General features: G+C 48.1%; 1 protein-coding gene across 1 annotated transcript in view; it reads right to left on the minus strand.

The window, feature by feature from the left end:
* Nucleotides 1-17,845, minus strand: part of SKIC3 (SKI3 subunit of superkiller complex) — a 249,004-nt gene that overhangs the window by 71,032 nt on the left and 160,127 nt on the right. The window contains exon 36 of the mRNA XM_082272834.1: nucleotides 4,855-4,979. Coding sequence (XP_082128960.1) covers nucleotides 4,855-4,979 — 125 coding nt within the window. The remainder of the gene's footprint in view (nucleotides 1-4,854; nucleotides 4,980-17,845) is intronic.

Below are 17,845 nucleotides of genomic sequence, written 5' to 3' on the forward strand. Positions count from 1 at the left end.
ACCATATCCAGGGTCGCCGCCGAGGCCGAATCGGCCACTAGGACGCGCCTAAGCATCTGCGTCCAACTTGCGATCGCCTGGGCCGCCATGAGAGAAGCAAACAGAGCCTTAAGCATAGAACCCGTAACAGAATAAGTATGACGGGCAAGAGACTCCAGTCTCCTATCCGTGGCATCACGGAAAACAGGGGAACCCTCTGCAGGAATCGCAGTGGCTTTGTTCAAAACCGCAATTGCATGATCCACTGGCGGAGGCACACACCACCGTTCATCAGTGGCAGGCGAGAAAGGATAACGCAGCTTGAATTTACTTGGTACCGCAAAAGGCTTGCGCAGATCGCGCCATTGATCCTTAACAGCGCGCTGAAAATCAGCATTGCAGGGAAAAACCTGCGGCGTCCTGCGTTTCCTCTGCGTCCCATAAGCCGCCAAGGCAGCGGGGGGACACACTTCGTCCTGCAAACGTAGCGTCTGCTTAATGGAAGCAATCAACTCATCCATGATTGCAAGCTCTTCAGGCGAACCAGGGGGAGAATTATCAACTCCCTCAACTTCAGCCTCTACCTCAGACCCCACTAGATCAAGAGAGGAGCGGGACCCCGATAAGGAGGTCCCTGCCAGAACAGCCCCATCACCTTCACCCTCAGAATCAGAGGACAGAGCAACTCTGGGCCGTTTAGTAGATTGAGCAGCCACCAGCATTTGCACCTGGGCAGCAAAGCCAGCCACAATAGTGGCTAAATCCCCCCCTGGGGGGGAAACAGCGGTCCCCTGGCTTTCCACCAATACTGTAGGAAACTTGCCCTCCTGAGAATCCATTGCCCCTGTAATGCCAGACAACCAAGGGTTAACTGCCCCCTTTCAGCAAGCGCGGCAAGCGCAGCCCACCGCACCACACTCAGGCACAATGAGACCCCCACAGGGAATATACAAACTGAGTACAGGCAATGGATAACAAGAACAGAAGGATAAAACCTGAGGAGACCCCGCTGCTGCTGCTGCCTCGATCGGTGTTCCTGGAAAGAGGAAGTGATGCTGCCAGGGTACTCTATGTAAGCCTATGGAGGCTACAAGAAAATGGCCGCCGTGCATGTAAACCATGCGGCCGGAGCAGGCGCCGGTAAAATGGCGTCGTTTGGCGCCGAAAACGCCGCTCCACAGTGCATAAAAACACACACATTACATCCCAATATAAGGATACATGTTAGATCGCCGCAGCGATCGCTGTATATGCCCAAACATGCCAATAAAAAACATGCCCCACAGCACACAGCTTCTCACACTGCCCAGCCTGACACACACAGTGTCATACAGCTCCCCCCCCCCCTTGCAGCCCACAGCATGCAGCCGAGAGATAGGGAGACAAGCAGTGTGATTAAAAGGCAGGTTACACAGTCCCAGACTGAGACCCCCCCAGACAGACAGGTCCCCACATAAATACACTTACCTCACATGGCGTGGGGAACCCGCACAGGCGAACAAGCCGCTGCACATGAGGCAGGGAGAGTCGCAATTCAAGACGCACACAATGGAGGTTAAGAAACCGCACAGCGTCCGGTGAGGTAGCCACCTCACCAATCATCCCTGCACCGAACAGGGATGGGTCGTTCACTGTGCCAGGAGCGTTACCTGGCTGAACGCTCGATGGCAGACTGGGAAGCCACTGACCCACGACCTGCGACCAGGGGGATCAGCCCGAGACCCAGTCCGCATGATCCTCTTCGTCCGAAGAACTAACTAATGCTGACAAAAATAACAGCTAAGTAAAGGTAGAGAGAAAACTCAAACAAAATATTAAAAAGAAGAAAGAGTCTGGGACAGAAAGTCCCAGCACAGAGAGAGCCAGCCACTCCTGACAAGCTAGACATTAAAAACTGAGATATGGTTGCAGGAAGTAGGAGGGTATTGACTGAGGGGACCACCCCTTGAGGGTGGGATATGTTAAAGCTTTATTGTTAACATATTCTGTTGCCTAGCTACTCCTTCGGAGCAAAGTCTAATACCCCATATGTGACGAATATGAAGAGGCGGCGACTGTCGGAGGACGTAAGAGAAACTAAAATTGCATTTTTTTTTTTTTTTAACATTTCCCCTAATTTTATTCATGTTTTCTTTCTCTGCACTGTGCAGACCCCTTACAGGAACTTTTTGTTGATGTGAACACTGGCTTCCGCTCACCCAACTAATTAAATTCAAAATACTAACAACATCTTACAAAGCCATCCACAGCTTAGCCCCCAACTACATCACTAGCCTGCTCTCAAAATACCAATCTAATCGCTCTCTTCGTTCCTCTCAAAACCTCCTACTCTCTAGCTCCCTCGTCACCTCCTCCCATGCTCGCCTCCAGGACTTTACCAGAGCCTCTCCAATCCTATGGAACTCCTTACCCCAATCTGTCTGATTATCTCCTACTTTATTAGCTTTTAGACGATCCCTGAAAACCCTCCTCTTCAGAGAAGCCTATCCTACCCACACTTAACAACTATACTTCCATTTTCTCCATCAGCCCATCCCCCACGGTTATTGCCTTTTGTTTCACTTGACCCTCCCTTCTAGATTGTAAGCTCTAACGAGCAGGGCCCTCTAATTCCGCCTGTATTGAATTGTACTGTAACTGTATTGTCTTCCCTCATATTGTAAAGCGCTGCGCAAACTGTTGGAGCTATATAAATTCTATATAATAATAATAAAAATAACACGCTGCAGCACATTTTTAAAGCAGTGACTATGGCAGAATGTGCCATTCCACTGTGTGTGGGTATGGATGCCTGTCGTCCATTTTAGGAGTGCACAGGAGGGGTGACAAACCTGCAGCCGATCCTCCAAAGAGGTTTAGAGGATACACCTTGCTAATATGATTTAATTAAAAGCAGGATGTAAAAAAAAAGGATTACATTTTTTGACATTACAGAAACAAGTGCAAAAGCAAATTCCCAGTAAAATTCACTTTTTTAAAATTGGTTACTAGTGGCAAACACTTTTCCTTACACATTTCAAAAGCATTGAAAACCTCCCTACTTATCCACAGGTACCGATTCGTTTTTTCATTGCTGGTACTCTTGAAAATATTAGTTGCCTGGCTGTGTAGATTTCATTACATTTTGGGCTGTAGACGATTTACAAAAAGAATGCAGCAAATGAAAGTCAGAGCAAAGTTCCTTCTTCCTAAACTTGCTCTAGGTCAGCAACTAAAGCTGGCCATACACTAGCCGAAATATCGGGCAAACTCATTTTTGAAAAACGAAAAATTGACCGTGAGAGCAGATGATCGTGCCATCATGTAATGACCGAATTTTGAAAGATAAATCGTTCAATGGACATAAATAAATCAGTTTTTCATTCAGTTTGTCACATATGCCTAGTGCAAACAGGTTGGCACATTAACCTTTCAATTTATCGTTTGTTTATCGTTCGGCCGATTTTCAAAACTGTTCCTTCGATTTTTCGGCTCTGAAAAGTTAAGTGATTTTCTATTTGTGCCCATTAACTGGAGGAAAAACAATCGATGGGACCAAATGACAGATTTTCGAATGATCTTTCAGCTAGTGTAAATTGAATAATCTATGGCCAGCCTAATGTTCTCCAACAAACTTCTGAGGGATTTACAGAACAGCTGTATTTATACTGAGGTTAAATTACACACAGGTGGACTCTATTTACCAATTAGGTGACTTCTGAAGGCAATTTTTCCACTAGATTTTAGCTAGGGGTATTAGTGTAAAGGGGGTTGAATACAAATGCACGCCACACTTTTTAGATATTTGTAAAAAAAAATCGAAAACCACTTATTTTCCTTCCACTTCACAATTATGTGCCACTTTGTGTTGGTCTGTCACATAAAATCCCAATAAAATACATTTACGTTTTTGGTTGTAACCTGATAAAATGTGGAAAATTTCAAGGGGTATGAATACTTTTTAAAGTCACTGTATGTGACAATATACAGCAAAAAAATGTGCATCTTTTTATCAATAAAGAAGCAGTCCTCAGGTTCTAGACATGGATTTTGCCTAACTTAGGATGATGTCATCATTCTGCTGCAGGCAGGAGAAAGCATTCCCTCAGTCTACTTTCTTCCAATGACCCGACAAACACTGTCACAAGGTGAGAAGCTGCAGTAGGGGACTAATCTGTCTTCTAGATTTGTTATCGCAGCCAAGAACTGAACAAGCACCAGTTCTAGTGTCATCTAAGAGCTATTATCTTGGTCGAGAGTGTAGATGATAACTCAGGCCAGTGCAAACAGGTCGGCCAAGAAACACATAAACCTTTCAATTTATCGTTTGTTTATCGTCCGGCCAGCAGATTTTCAAAACTGTTCCTTCGATTTTTCGGCTCTGAAAATTTAAAAGCGATTTTCTATTTGTGCCCATTAACTGGACGAAAAATGATCAATAGGACCAAATGACATATTTTCGAACGATCTTTCAGCTAGTGTATGGCCAGCATAAGATTACTGAAACCAGATCAGCATGACAGCCCTGCACCTAGTAGTTTCAGAAACTGTGCTCAGCAATGGCAGCCTACATATTACCTTCCATGTAAGCAGCCCAGCAGCTCAGAAGAAATCTGCTCTTTCTTCCTGCCAGTTTACAAAGTGGGCTCTATCCTGTAAGCACAGTCTGCCTTGGAAACTCATTTGAAAGTCTTCTGAGCCTTTCTGAAGAAAGCCAAGCAATAACATACACGGTCAGCTATGCACTGCATGGCTGTTTGGTGGGGTTATGGGTGAAACCGACCTACCCCCCCGCCTTCAAACCAAGAAGACAAGTACAAGTGTAGTGGAAGACCTCTTTAATTCAAAATAGTCATATATAACTTAATATAAATATAACATAAAATTTACCTTTACCTTAGTACACAAAGCCTCAGCCTCTGAAAGTTTATCTTGATCCTTCAATGAAGAAATGGCTTGGCACAAGGACCAGGTCTCCAAGGACTGTGCATAATTAGTTGGAAGCTGCGTCATTCTTTCAGCTTAACAATAAAGAAATGTATATTGTGTTATGTGACGCATTAAACAAGGAATCAACAAGCATAAACAACTTTCCAGAAGGATTAGTCATCACAGGCTTTTGAATAACTGCAATTTATATTCGGCAGCCTCTATTTTATTGCACCAGGTACTCATGCATCAAATGTCTGAAGATACAGCCATACAATGAATTTCAACAATCCCGGCTATTTTCCTAAAAGTAGATGAAGACGGTACTATACCTATACATTAAAAACTGTTGTACAGGTTTTTTTAAGACTTTCCACATTTCGGCTACCAAACCTTAGCCATTGACTTATTCCACCCTTAAAGAGACCCTGTCTCAAAAAAATACTTCCAATAAGATTATATGTGTATTTATAGAGTTTATTTTAGGTTTACAAGCCTCTCTTGTGTAGACCTTCACTGGGTAGCGCTATCCTGGATGTGATGTCAGCAGTCCAAGCAGACTCAGAGTTATGATTGAAGTGACACCCTTTAGTATTCCTCTTCCCTGCTCCCCAGGTTGGTACATAAAATGTTATGAAACAAAAAAAAAGGGCCAAAAGCGAGTAGTCTGAGGGTCCTGTAGGCCGAGTACGAAGTTTGGGAAGAAAGCCCGTTGCTTCGGCACTTCCTGCTCAGGTAACCCTGCTGAGATGTCTTGTGCACTTCTAACGTCCCAGGAGAATAGCTCTGTCCAGCCTGCTGGACTCCACTCTCTCGCTCTCCACTTTATGCCATCTGCAGCCGCCAGACATTACATCTGCAATCCATTTCCTATATCCAGAACTTTAACTTCTTTGAAACTTGGAAACCGGATCTTTGTGGTCAGACTGAGTGGTGCTGTGGGGCAGCAAGGTGCTCTATGATCTTTTTGGGGGATCGAAGTGTTTGGTAAGGAGCCTACTTTACCTATGCATGGAGAGGTCTGGTGGCACTTTTCTTTCTCGTGGCACTACATTGTGTGTTCATCTCACCTAAGAAGCTGGCTACTTTTTGGGACTTTTTCTTTATGAATTTGGATTATATTAATTTTAGTTCACTTTATCACAAGTATATCTGTTTCACACAAAAGATCAACTGCTTTACTGCGGATTCTTTACTTATTTATTTATATAAGATGTTAAATTTCAAGGTATAGTGCGTTTTTTTTTTACGATTTGCACTTATGCGGATATATGCATTTTTATTTTTAATTAACTTATATTAATAGAGTATACAGTAAACCCCCGCTCCATCGCGGTTCAGTTTTTGCGGCCCCGGTATATTGCGTTTTTTTTTGTAATGTTATTTTACTATATAAATCTTTAAAAATGAAATATTTTTGTGTTTTCCATAGCTCTTGCTATGTCTCTCAGTATCTTTTATGTGTTTAAATGAGTTTCTATTGTTTTTAAAAGTGTGTTTAACCACTTTACCACTAGAGGATTTTGCTGTCTTACGTCTGGGCCACTTTTTGCGATTCGGCGCTGTGCGAATTTAACGGACAATTGCGCGGTCGTGCGACCCTGTACCCAAACAAAATTTACGTCTTTATTTTTCCCATAAACAGAGCTTTCTTTTGGTGGTATTTGATCACCTGTGCGATTTTTACTTTTTGCGCTATAAACAAAAAAAGAGCGTTTATTTTGAAAAAAATAACAATATTTTTAACATTTTTTTATATGAAATTCCCCCCAAAAAATGTAAAAATCAAATTTTTTTAAAATTTTTGGCCAATTTGTTTTCTGCTACCTATGTTTAGTAAGTGTAATAATAATAATAAGTGTAATAAGTGTATTTTGATTGGTTTGCGCAAAAGTTATTGCGTTTACTAACTAAGGGAAAGATTTTTGTCATTTTTGGTGGTTTTTTTTTTTTAACGATTAATGGCGTCGATCTGCGATTTTTTTTACGGGACTGCGACATTGCGGCGGACAGATCGGACCCTTGACTGACATTTTTGACACTTTTTGGGGTACCAGTGACATTAATGCAAAACACTGCTGAACACTGCGATCTGTCACTCCCTGTCACTTAGGCTCCGTTCACATGTTAGCGTATGGATCGCGGGCAGAACCGCCGCGATTCTGCCCGCGATCCGGAGATTATTGCAAATCGCGGGACGCCTGTGCGTTGCCCGTTGATTTGCAATAGCCCCCCAAACGCTCAGCGATGTTGCCGCAATTTCCGCCTGCCGAATCGCGGTAACATCGCGCAAAAAAAATTGCGGGACGCAATACGCTCCAAAGAAGCTCTTGTACTTTTTTGGGCGATGTTACCGCGATTCGGCAGGCAGAAATCGCTGCAACATCGCTCAGCGTTTGGGGGGCTATTGCAAATCAACGGGCAACGCACAGGCGTCCCGCGATTTGCAATAATCTCCGGATCGCGGGCGGAATCGCGGCGGTTCTGCCCGCGATCCATGCGCTAACATGTGAACGGAGCCTTAGGAGATCCGCCTGCTCTGTTTACACAGGCGGGCGGATCTCCAAACTAGATTCCCCGAAGATCGGGGAAGAGCAGCGGCGATCGCCGCCGCTCCTCCCCTGGCCCGACTCCCGCTGTGACTGAAAACAGCGGGAGTGCGCCTCCGGCGGCGTGCGAGCGCCGCCTAGAGGGGGAGGAGTCTAGCGACGTAGTACTACGTCGCTAGACGATAACGAGCCACATTGCTGCAATAGCAGCAACGTGAGCAGACGTTATGTGGTTAAAGACCTTAAAATGCTTTTACACGTACAGTGACAGTAAAAAAAACATGCCAACAATGCATTTTAATAGGGTTTTTCTATTTCGCGGATTTTCACTTTTCGCGGCTGGGTCCGGAACGTAACCCCCGCAATGGAGGGGGGTTTACTGTATAGAGATTTTTAAAGAGTGAGCGCACCTATATGTGGTTTAATTTGCATAAAGTGTTATGTAGGGAGGGCAGAGGAGCTGGGTCAGTACAAACAGTAATTAAGACACTCCCAAAAGTGAGAGCCATGATGTACAAGAAGGGAGGGGTCTATGCTAGAGAACGGACTCTCGCTGAAGAAATCATAATTGCTCGTCAATAAAATATATAAAATCAAAAAATCTTTATGGATAGGAAAAACATCTGTAAGTAAGCATTTAAAATACTTGAGGTTTCTGTGCTTTAACCTGAAAATGTTCTTTAGCTGGAGACAGGGTCTCTTTAGGCTTGAACAGTCCATTTCTTTAAAAAGAAAAAAACACGTGAAAAATACATTCCTCAAGGCTGCTTTTTTTTTTTTTTTTTTTTTTAAGTATAAATTTTTTTTACCAATATGTTTACTGCATAAATACAAAATATAGCAATGAGAAGAAAAAATATTTATATATTATATACACAGTATTTGAAAGTCTAAAAGTAACATTTAGAAATAGGAGCAAGGTAAACCAAATGCCTGAACAAGCAGTCCTATTTTATGAACCTCAAATATTAGGCCTCATGCACACTGGACGTTTTTACAGCTGCTGTTAGCAGCGTCAGACGTTTTTTTTTGCAGCTGCAGAACGCCCATCCATGTTATTCTATGGCCTCATGCACACATAGAGCTTTTAGGAGCTCCAAGTGGCATAGGCGTTTTACAGCTCCAAAAAAAACCCAGGAACTGTGGGTTCAGGAGCTCCAGCGTCAAGCTGCAAAAAACGTCTGACGCTGCTAAAGGCTCCATAAGGCTTCATAACGTTGCTTAACGTGCGTTAAGCCACGTTATACGTTTTTTTTCTTCCATTCAAAATCAATGGTTCCCTATGGGAGCCTATTGATTTGAATGGAAGTCACACCGCAGGTCGGATCAGGGTGATCCGACTTGCGGTGCGACCTGCACTGTGAGAATCTTGAGGGGGAACTCCACGCCAAAATGGGGAAAAAAACGGCGTGGGGTTCCCCCCCAGGTTCCAAACCAGGCCCTTCAAGTCTGGTATGGAATTTGAGGGTAGCCCCGCGCCGAAAAAACGGCGTGGGGTCCCCCCCCAAAATCCATACCAGACTCTTATCCGAGCATGCAGTCCGGCATGCCAGGAAAGGGGAGGGGACGAGCGAGCGGCCCCACCCCCCCTGGATCATACCAGGCCACACGCCCTCAACATGGGGGGGGTGTGGGTGCTTTGGGGCAGGGGGGGCTCTGCACCCCGCACCTCAAAGCACCTTGCCCCCATGTTGATGAGGACAAGGGCCTCATCCCCACAACCCTGGCCGGTGGTTGTGGGGGTCTGCGGGCAGGGGGCTCATCGGAATCTGGAAGCCCCCTTTAACAAGGGGGCTCCCGATCCCGGACCCCCTCCCTATGTGAATGGGTATGGGGTACACTGTACCCCTACTCATTCACCCCATAAAATGCAGTGTATGGAAATAACGACAGGAGACGTTTTGGAAAATTTATTAAAAAACTTCATCCGGCTCTTGTCCTCTCCGGGGGTCTTCTGCTGTCTTCTCCTCTCCGAGGGTCTTCTGCTCTTTTGCTGTCCGCCCTTCTTGTCTTCTCTCCGGGGGTCTTCTGCTGTCTTCTCCTCTCCGAGGGTCTTCTGCTCTTTTGCTGTCCGCCCTTCTTGTCTTCTCCTCTCCGGGGGTCTTCTCCTCTCCGAGGGTCTTCTGCAGTCCGCCCTTCTGCTGTCCAATCTTCTTGTCTTCTCCTCTCCGGTCTTCTGCTCTTTTGCTGTCGGCTGTCCTTCTTCCTCCGGTCCTCCTCCGACGACGTCTCCAGCGATTATGCCGGCCTCTGGTCTCCGCAGCTTATTATATAGCCATTAGGGGCGTGGCCGCCAGATGACGTCATCGGGAGACCACGCCCCCTTGTGTCACAGATGACGTCATCTGTGACACAAGGGGGCGTGGTCTCCCGATGACGTCATCTGGCGGCCACGCCCCTAATGGCTATATAATAAGCTGCGGAGACCAGAGGCCGGCATAATCGCTGGAGACGTCGTCGGAGGAGGACCGGAGGAAGAAGGACAGCCGACAGCAAAAGAGCAGAAGACCGGAGAGGAGAAGACAAGAAGATTGGACAGCAGAAGGGCGGACAGCAGAAGACCCTCGGAGAGGAGAAGACAAGAAGGGCGGACAGCAGAAGACCCCCGGAGAGGAGAAGACAGCAGAAGACCCCCAGAGAGGAGAAGACAAGAAGGGCGGACAGCAAAAGAGCAGAAGACCCTCGGAGAGGAGAAGACAGCAGAAGACCCCCGGAGAGAAGACAAGAAGGGCGGACAGCAAAAGAGCAGAAGACCCTCGGAGAGGAGAAGACAGCAGAAGACCCCCGGAGAGGACAAGAGCCGGATGAAGTTTTTTAATAAATTTTCCAAAACGTCTCCTGTCGTTATTTCCATACACTGCATTTTATGGGGTGAATGAGTAGGGGTACAGTGTACCCCATACCCATTCACATAGGGAGGGGGTCCGGGATCTGGGGGGGCCCCCTTGTTAAAGGGGGCTTCCAGATTCCGATGAGCCCCCTGCCCGCAGACCCCCACAACCACCGGCCAGGGTTGTGGGGATGAGGCCCTTGTCCTCATCAACATGGGGGCAAGGTGCTTTGAGGTGCGGGGTGCAGAGCCCCCCCTGCCCCAAAGCACCCACACCCCCCCATGTTGAGGGCGTGTGGCCTGGTATGATCCAGGGGGGGGTGGGGCCGCTCGCTCGTCCCCTCCCCTTTCCTGGCATGCCGGACTGCATGCTCGGATAAGGGTCTGGTATGGATTTTGGGGGGGACCCCACGCCGTTTTTTCGGCGCGGGGCTACCCTCAAATTCCATACCAGACCCGAAGGGCCTGGTTTGGAACCTGGGGGGGGAACCCCACGCCGTTTTTTTCCCCATTTTGGCGTGGAGTTCCCCCTCAAGATTCTCACAGTGCAGGTCGCACCGCAAGTCGGATCACCTTGATCCGACCTGCGGTGTGACTTCCATTCAAATCAATAGGCTCCCATAGGGAACCATTGATTTTGAATGGAGGCAGAAAAAACGCTGCTAACAGCTACTGTGGCCAAACGTGCAATAACGCTAGTAGAAAAAGCTACTGAAAGCACGTTTTTACAGCTGCTGTTTCCCGGCGTTATGTAAACAGCTTTGGAGCACGTTTTTATGACGCCCTGTGTGCATGGAGCCTTATAATTAGGCAAAGGAAATATTCCCTGGCCCCTAAGACTGGCCATAATATCGCCTATACTGGACAGTTCTGCAATATTGGAACAAAATCACAAATATATTATATTGCAGCTTACCAGTCCTTTGATATGGTGGCTCCATTCATATTTGTGGGCTTTTTTCTATTTATATTTACCTGGTAATACTAACTGTATCTAAGGAGCAGTGCTCCCAATTTGGACTACAGAACTATTCCCCCTCTCTCTGTAGATCGATAACATTATGAAGGTAGGCAATATTTTATAGTCCAAAGGAGAACTGGCTTGGGTTGAAAACACTGCTTGGAATTTCAGTGCACAAGAGTATAGGAGCTCACTGGATTTCTGGCAGAAGTAATAGGTATCTTTCTGTGCTTGCAGCATTTTAGAGAAATAAATATACAGAATATGTACTGGAGAGATATATGAAATAAATATGCAGAATATGCATGTACTGGAGAAATGTATAAACTAAATATGCAGAAGATGTACTGGAGAGATGTATAAACTAAATATGCAGAAGATGTACTGGAGATATGCATAAAATAAATATGCAGAATATGTACTGGAGAGATGAATGAAATAGATATGCAGAATATGTACTGGAGAGATGAATGAAATAGATATACAGATAAATAATGGTCCTCTGACAGTCGCCGCCCACTCATTCAGTCTTCACCAATGGGTATTGACCTCTAATCCATAGGAGCAAGCTAGGCATAAGACTTGTTAAAAACAAAGTAATCTACATAGTAGAGCTGCACGATTAATCGTATGAAAATCGCGATCTCGATTCACCCCTCCTGACGATCTAACCCTGAAATATGCTCGATTCTTTGCATAGCTGCATAGCAGAGAGAACAGCTGTGGAAAAAAAAAAAAAAAAAAGCCTCCCGGCAAAAGCTATCAGCAAAGTCTCCCAGTAACTATAAACAAAAATGATTACATTGTATCTTTTTCTTCCCTCTGCCAGGCAGAAAGGAAGTTTAACCTCTTAAAGACTGGATCTTTTTCTGACATAAGTTGCTTGCAAGTTAAAATCAGTTTTTTTTGCTAGAAAAGTACTTAGAACCCCCAAACATTTTATATATTTTTTTAGCAGAGACCCTACAGAATAAAATGACGATTGTTGTAATATTTTATGTCACACTGTATTTGCGCAGCAGTCTTTCAAACGCAATTAATGGACTTTAATGAATAAAAAAAAAAACGTAACAGTAAAGTTATCCCAATTTTTTTTTGTTACACAGAGAATCGTGAGAGAATCGTGATCTTTATTCCAAGCTAAAAAATCGTGATTCTCATTTTGGCCAGAATCGTGCAGCTCTACTACATAGACACACCTATGGGGGCTGTCCCACTGGTCCAATACCCCCCTGCTATCAGCATTCCCAAATCAGTTTGGTAGCAAGCAGTTAAAGTCCATAAGAACCCCAATAGAGAGGCGGGGGCAGCGACTGTCAGAGGACACAGAGAAAGGAATTTTACGGTAAGATTTTACAAAAATTCAGTTTTCTCTTACGTCCTGACAGTCGCCGCCCACTCATTCAGTCTTCACCAATGGGATGTCCCAAAGCAGTGTAGACATGAGGGGTGGGAAGCGCAACCGTCAAAGGCAACGCAGCACCCAGGTCAGAGAAAGGAACCTTATCTGAGCAGAAAAGGCAAAAAACTCTGGGTACAAAAAGGTCAACAGGAGCAAACAACCCAGGAAACAAATAACCAAAGGGGGAGAAAAAAACAACCCCCAACAGAAAAGGGACAGGCAACGGCCTGTCCCCATCAAGGCACTGCCGCACACAGAACTTTGCGGCCAAAGGAGGCATCTGCTGATGCCAAAACATCAAGTTTGTAGAATTTGGAGAAGGTGTGCACGGACGGCCAAGTCACAGCCTTGCACACCTGGGCCACCGAAGCCTGATGCCGGAAAGCCCAGGACGCACTCACTGCCCTGGTAGAGTGCGCCTTGACAGGGAATGGCGGAACCCGTTCCCTAATTGAATAGGCCTCTACAATCGTCTGTCTGATCCATATTTAAATGGTCGCCGCAGACGCGGGCATACCCTTCCGAGGGCCCTCGGGAAGGACGAAGAGAGAATCCGACTTCCTGAAGGATTCAGTAGACAGGTACACCCTGATCGCCTGGACCACATCCAAGAAGTGCAAAGTGAACTCCTTAGGATGCTTAGGATTCGCACACAGCGAAGGCAGGACAATATCTTCGTTAAGGTGAAAATCCGAAACCACCTTAGGAAGGAAAGATTGGTTAGGTCGCAAGACCACCTTATCCCTATGAACCACCAGGTAGGGGGAGCGGCATGACAGGGCCACCAACTCCGACACTCTGCGAGCAGAGGTGATTGCCACCAGAAAGGCAACCTTTCGTGACAGCACAGGCAGAGGAATCTCCCTGATGTTTTCAAAGGGAGGACGTTGCAAAATGGACAGGACAAAGTTCAGGTCCCAAGGAGGCAAAGGTGCCCTCCTAGGAGGAGCCAAATGACGCACCCCTTGAATAAAGGTGCGTATCAAAGAGTTTGGCGCCAAAGGGCATTGGAAAAGAATGGCCAGAGCCGACAACTGACCTTTTATCGTGGTCAGCGCAAGAAGCTGGTCCACACCAGTTTGCAGGAAAGCAAGCACCCTCGCCACCGATGATGGAAGCCCCTTGACTCACACCAGGAAAAATAAGCCTTCCAGGTACGGTAATAGATCTTACCGGACTAAGCCTTCCTAGCCTTAAGTAGGGTAGGAATGACCGATCTCTCAGGACCTGGCTTTCAACAGCCACGCCATTAAAGCCAGCGACTGTAAAGCAGGATGGAATATCGGTCCCTGAGACAGGAGATCGTCTCGTAATGGGAGCCGCCAGGGAGGCTCGACCACCAGTTGCATGATGTCCGCGTACCAAGACCGGCGAGGCCAGTCCGGGGCCACCAGAATCACCAACTTTGGTTCCGAGACCAACCTGCGAAGGAACCTGGACAACAACCGAATCGGGGGGAAGGCATAAATCAGATGATACTGATGCCAAGGCACCACCAGCACATCCGAGGCGTCTGCCAGAGATCGCGTGTTCTTGCCACGAACCTTCCCACCTTGTTGTTTAGCCGGGACGCGAACAGATCCACATCTGGGGATCCCAATCTCGCACACAGCATTTGAAACACCTCCGGGTGCAGGGACCATTCCCCCTGGTCCAGGGTCTGGCGGCTCAGATAATCGGCCTGCCAATTCTCCACACCCGGAATGTGAACTGCCGAGATCGCCGGGACATGAGTCTCGGCCCAAGACAGAATTCTGGTCACTTCCTGGGCCGCCCGGGCACTCCTGGTGCCCCCTTGGTGATTGATGTAGGCCACCGCAGTGGCATTGTCCGTCTGTACCTGGACAGGGCGGCCCCGAAGATGATCCGACCAATGGAGCAGGCACAGTCTGATCGTTTGCAATTCTAAGATGTTTATCGGTAGGGAGGATTCCTCCTCCGACGAAGTGCCCTGGGCAGACAGTTTGCCCAGAACGCCACCCCAGCCCGACAGGCTGGCATCCGTGGTAATCACCATCCACAACAACGGCCGGAAGGAGTTCCCCTCCGCTTCGGCCGGAGACTGCAGACACCACAGAAGATCCTCTCTGGTCAGGCGACTCAAAGATACCCTCAGGTCCAAGGACTGAGGAAGTCTGTCCCACCTGGCCAGTATCTCCGCCCGGAGAGACCGCATGTGAAACTGTGCAAATGGTATCGCCTCGAAGGCTGACACCATCAACCCCAGAGACCGCATGCAGGTCCTGAGTGACGAGGACTCATTGTCCCTGAGGGACCTGACCTCGTTCTGCAGAGTCCGGAGCTTGTCCTCCGGCGGGACCTGACCTTGTTCTGCAGAGTCCGGAGCTTGTCCTCCAGCAGAAACTTCTTCGCTTGGGTGGAGTCCAGGACCATCCCCAAGTAGGGGAGACGAACCGAAGGAGACAAAGTCGACTTCTGAACGTTGATGGTCCACCCGAACTCCTGGAGCATCTGAACCGTAGTGGACAGATCGCGCAGCAGACTCTGACTGGCACTCGACCTTAACAGGAGACCGTCCAGATATCCCAAGATCACAATTCCCTGCGTCCATAACAGGGCCTAGACAGGAGCCAGTACTTTGGTAAACACCCTAGGAGCCGAAGCGAGACCGAAAGGTAACGGTAAAAAACTGATAGTGGTCCTCCGCGATTGCGAATCGGAGGTACCTCTGATGACCCTCGAACATGGGGATGTGTAAATACGCATCCTTGAGGTCGATGGAAGCCAGGAAATCTCCCGGGCTCAGGGAGGCTACCACCGAGCAGAGTGATTCCATGCGGAATTTCTGAACGCGCACGAAGCGGTTCAGAGCTTTCAAGTCCAGAATTGGACGCACCTTGTCCTTCTTTCTGGGCACAGTGAACAGATTTGAGTAAAACCCCCGAAATCTGTCCCGATGCGGCACCGGGACTATCACCCCCTGGGCGAGAAGATCCTGAACCGCTCGATGAAGATCTTGCAAACGATCTGGGGTCAAATGAAGATTTGAGGGAAAGAACCTGTCTGTTGGTCGCGAAAGGAATTCGATCTTGTAACCCGATCGAATGATTTCCTGAACCCACCAGTCCGGAATCCGGAGCAGCCAAGGTTCGAGAAAACCGCGCAGACATCCCCCCCACCCCTGGAATGGGTGAGGGCATCCCTTCAGGTGGAGGCGGCCTGGGCCGCCGCTCCAGCCTGGGTGGCTTTAGACTTACCCGCCCAAGGCTTCCTCTGGCCGCCATGGCCTTTAAAGGGTTTCCCCTTATCCTGTGCTTTGAAGGCACAAAAGGATCCATGGTTCGGTTTAAAGGAAGGGCCCCGCTTGCCGCGGAAAAACTTACCCTTAGGATTCTGGGGTAGCAGAGTGCTCTTGCCCCCAGTGACACCTTTAACCAATTCGTCCAGGGATTCCCCAAAAAGACGAATCCCCGCATAAGGGATGTCAGACACCGTCTTCCTGGAAGTCTGGTCAACCGACCAGCTCTTTAGCCAAATCAAGCGGCGGTTAAGCACCGCAACACCAGACAGGCGCGCAGCTAAAGGGGCCTCATCCAAGGCCGCGTCACACAGGTACATGACCGCCTGACTAATCTGGTCCACCATCTCCAAAGTAGTAGGGGGGCAGAGTCAGCCACGAGGGTGCATCTAAGCACCTTGGTCCAATCTGCCACACCCTGAGACACCATGACGGAGGCGAAAATAGGTTTCAGCATGGAGCCCGCCACCATATAGGCGTGGCGGGCAAGTGATTCCAACCGCCTATCTGTAGGGTACCTGAACACCAGAGAATCCTCGGTGGGTACCAGAGTGGCCCTGTTCAATCTGGACACCGTGTGGTCCACCTTAGGGGCCACAGACCAGCGCGAATCCGTAGGAGAAGCAAAGGGGTAATGGAGTTGAAACCGTTTTGGCACCACAAAATTGCGCTTCAAATTGCGCCATTGTTCATTCACTGTCTCGTGAAACTCACCGGGGCAAGGAAACACCTGCGCCACTTTTTGGGATCTGCGGGTCCCAAAAGAGGACCGCTTACCCGGAGGATTGGGCTCATCCTCTAAATGTAGCGTCTCCTTAACAGCAGTAATCAGCGCAGCCATAGCAGTGCGTTCTCTGGCCGTCCCAGATGGGGAATCATCCGCCTCCTCGTCCTCCGCCTCCCCTTCAGACTGGGAGGAATGGGACCCCTCAAGAGGCACACTATCTACGGCAACCATGTCAGATTCAGAAGAGGGAGAAAACCTAGGCCTTTTCCTAGAATCCCGTTCAACCATCAAAAGATCCACCTTGGACGCTAAAGTCGCAAGTGCAGCAGTAAGTGTAGATGATTCAGAGGAGCCTGAATCATCCACCAAAGCTGGGGGAAATTTGCTGTCCTGGGACTCCATAAAAGAAACTTTTTGGCGCTGGCCCTTTAAATCGCACAGCGATCCCACCGCAATACACCGCTATGAAGGACTACACTGATAGACCCCACAGGCAGGAATAAAGCTGATAGCCAGAGATATTCCCCACAAAAACAGCAAGAACAGACCCCCACTGTTGGCTGACCATCTCCTCTGTATGAGAAAGGAAGTGATGTCACACCGCATGAGGCTGAACAGGACTCAGGCTAAGGGAAAATAGTTGCCCATAGAAAGTAATAGGAGGCTCCGGGAAAATGACCGTCGACATGTACACAGAGAAAACACAGTGCCACACACAAGATGACGCCCGAAGGCGCCAAAAAACACTACATAGAGAGCTGCATAAGTGCCCATAGTGAAGCTAAGCAGCTGCCCACACTAAAAATGGCGGACCCGCGGTTTTTTACACCGCAGCGGGCCGCCTAAGCATGTCTGCACCCAAACACACCACATCAGTGTCACCCAGGGTAGGGACCCCCACAACCCCCCAAATAGCGTCCTAGACGCGGTAGAGCCCCTGCAGGGATCGGGAGCAAGGCGAGCTCCAGACACACACACATGAGGGGATACCACAGACCCAACAGACTGCCATCCCCAGACAGAGGCCCCACACAGAATGTACTTACCGTACCCAACGGAGTGGGTGCCTCTCATCGACGGGAAGCCTCCCACCCCAGGTGGTGGGGGTGGTGTCAGCCAAAAAACGCAGGACTCTAGCAACGCACGGAACCACGGTTGAGACGTCCAAGCAAGGTGGCCACCTCGCGGGCTTTCGTCCCTGAGGACAGGGACAGGTCGTTTGCGAGGCCA

The sequence above is a fragment of the Pelophylax lessonae genome, assembly GCF_965119305.1.
Source record: "Pelophylax lessonae genome assembly, chromosome: 1".
In the NCBI taxonomy this organism is placed as follows: domain Eukaryota; kingdom Metazoa; phylum Chordata; class Amphibia; order Anura; family Ranidae; genus Pelophylax; species Pelophylax lessonae.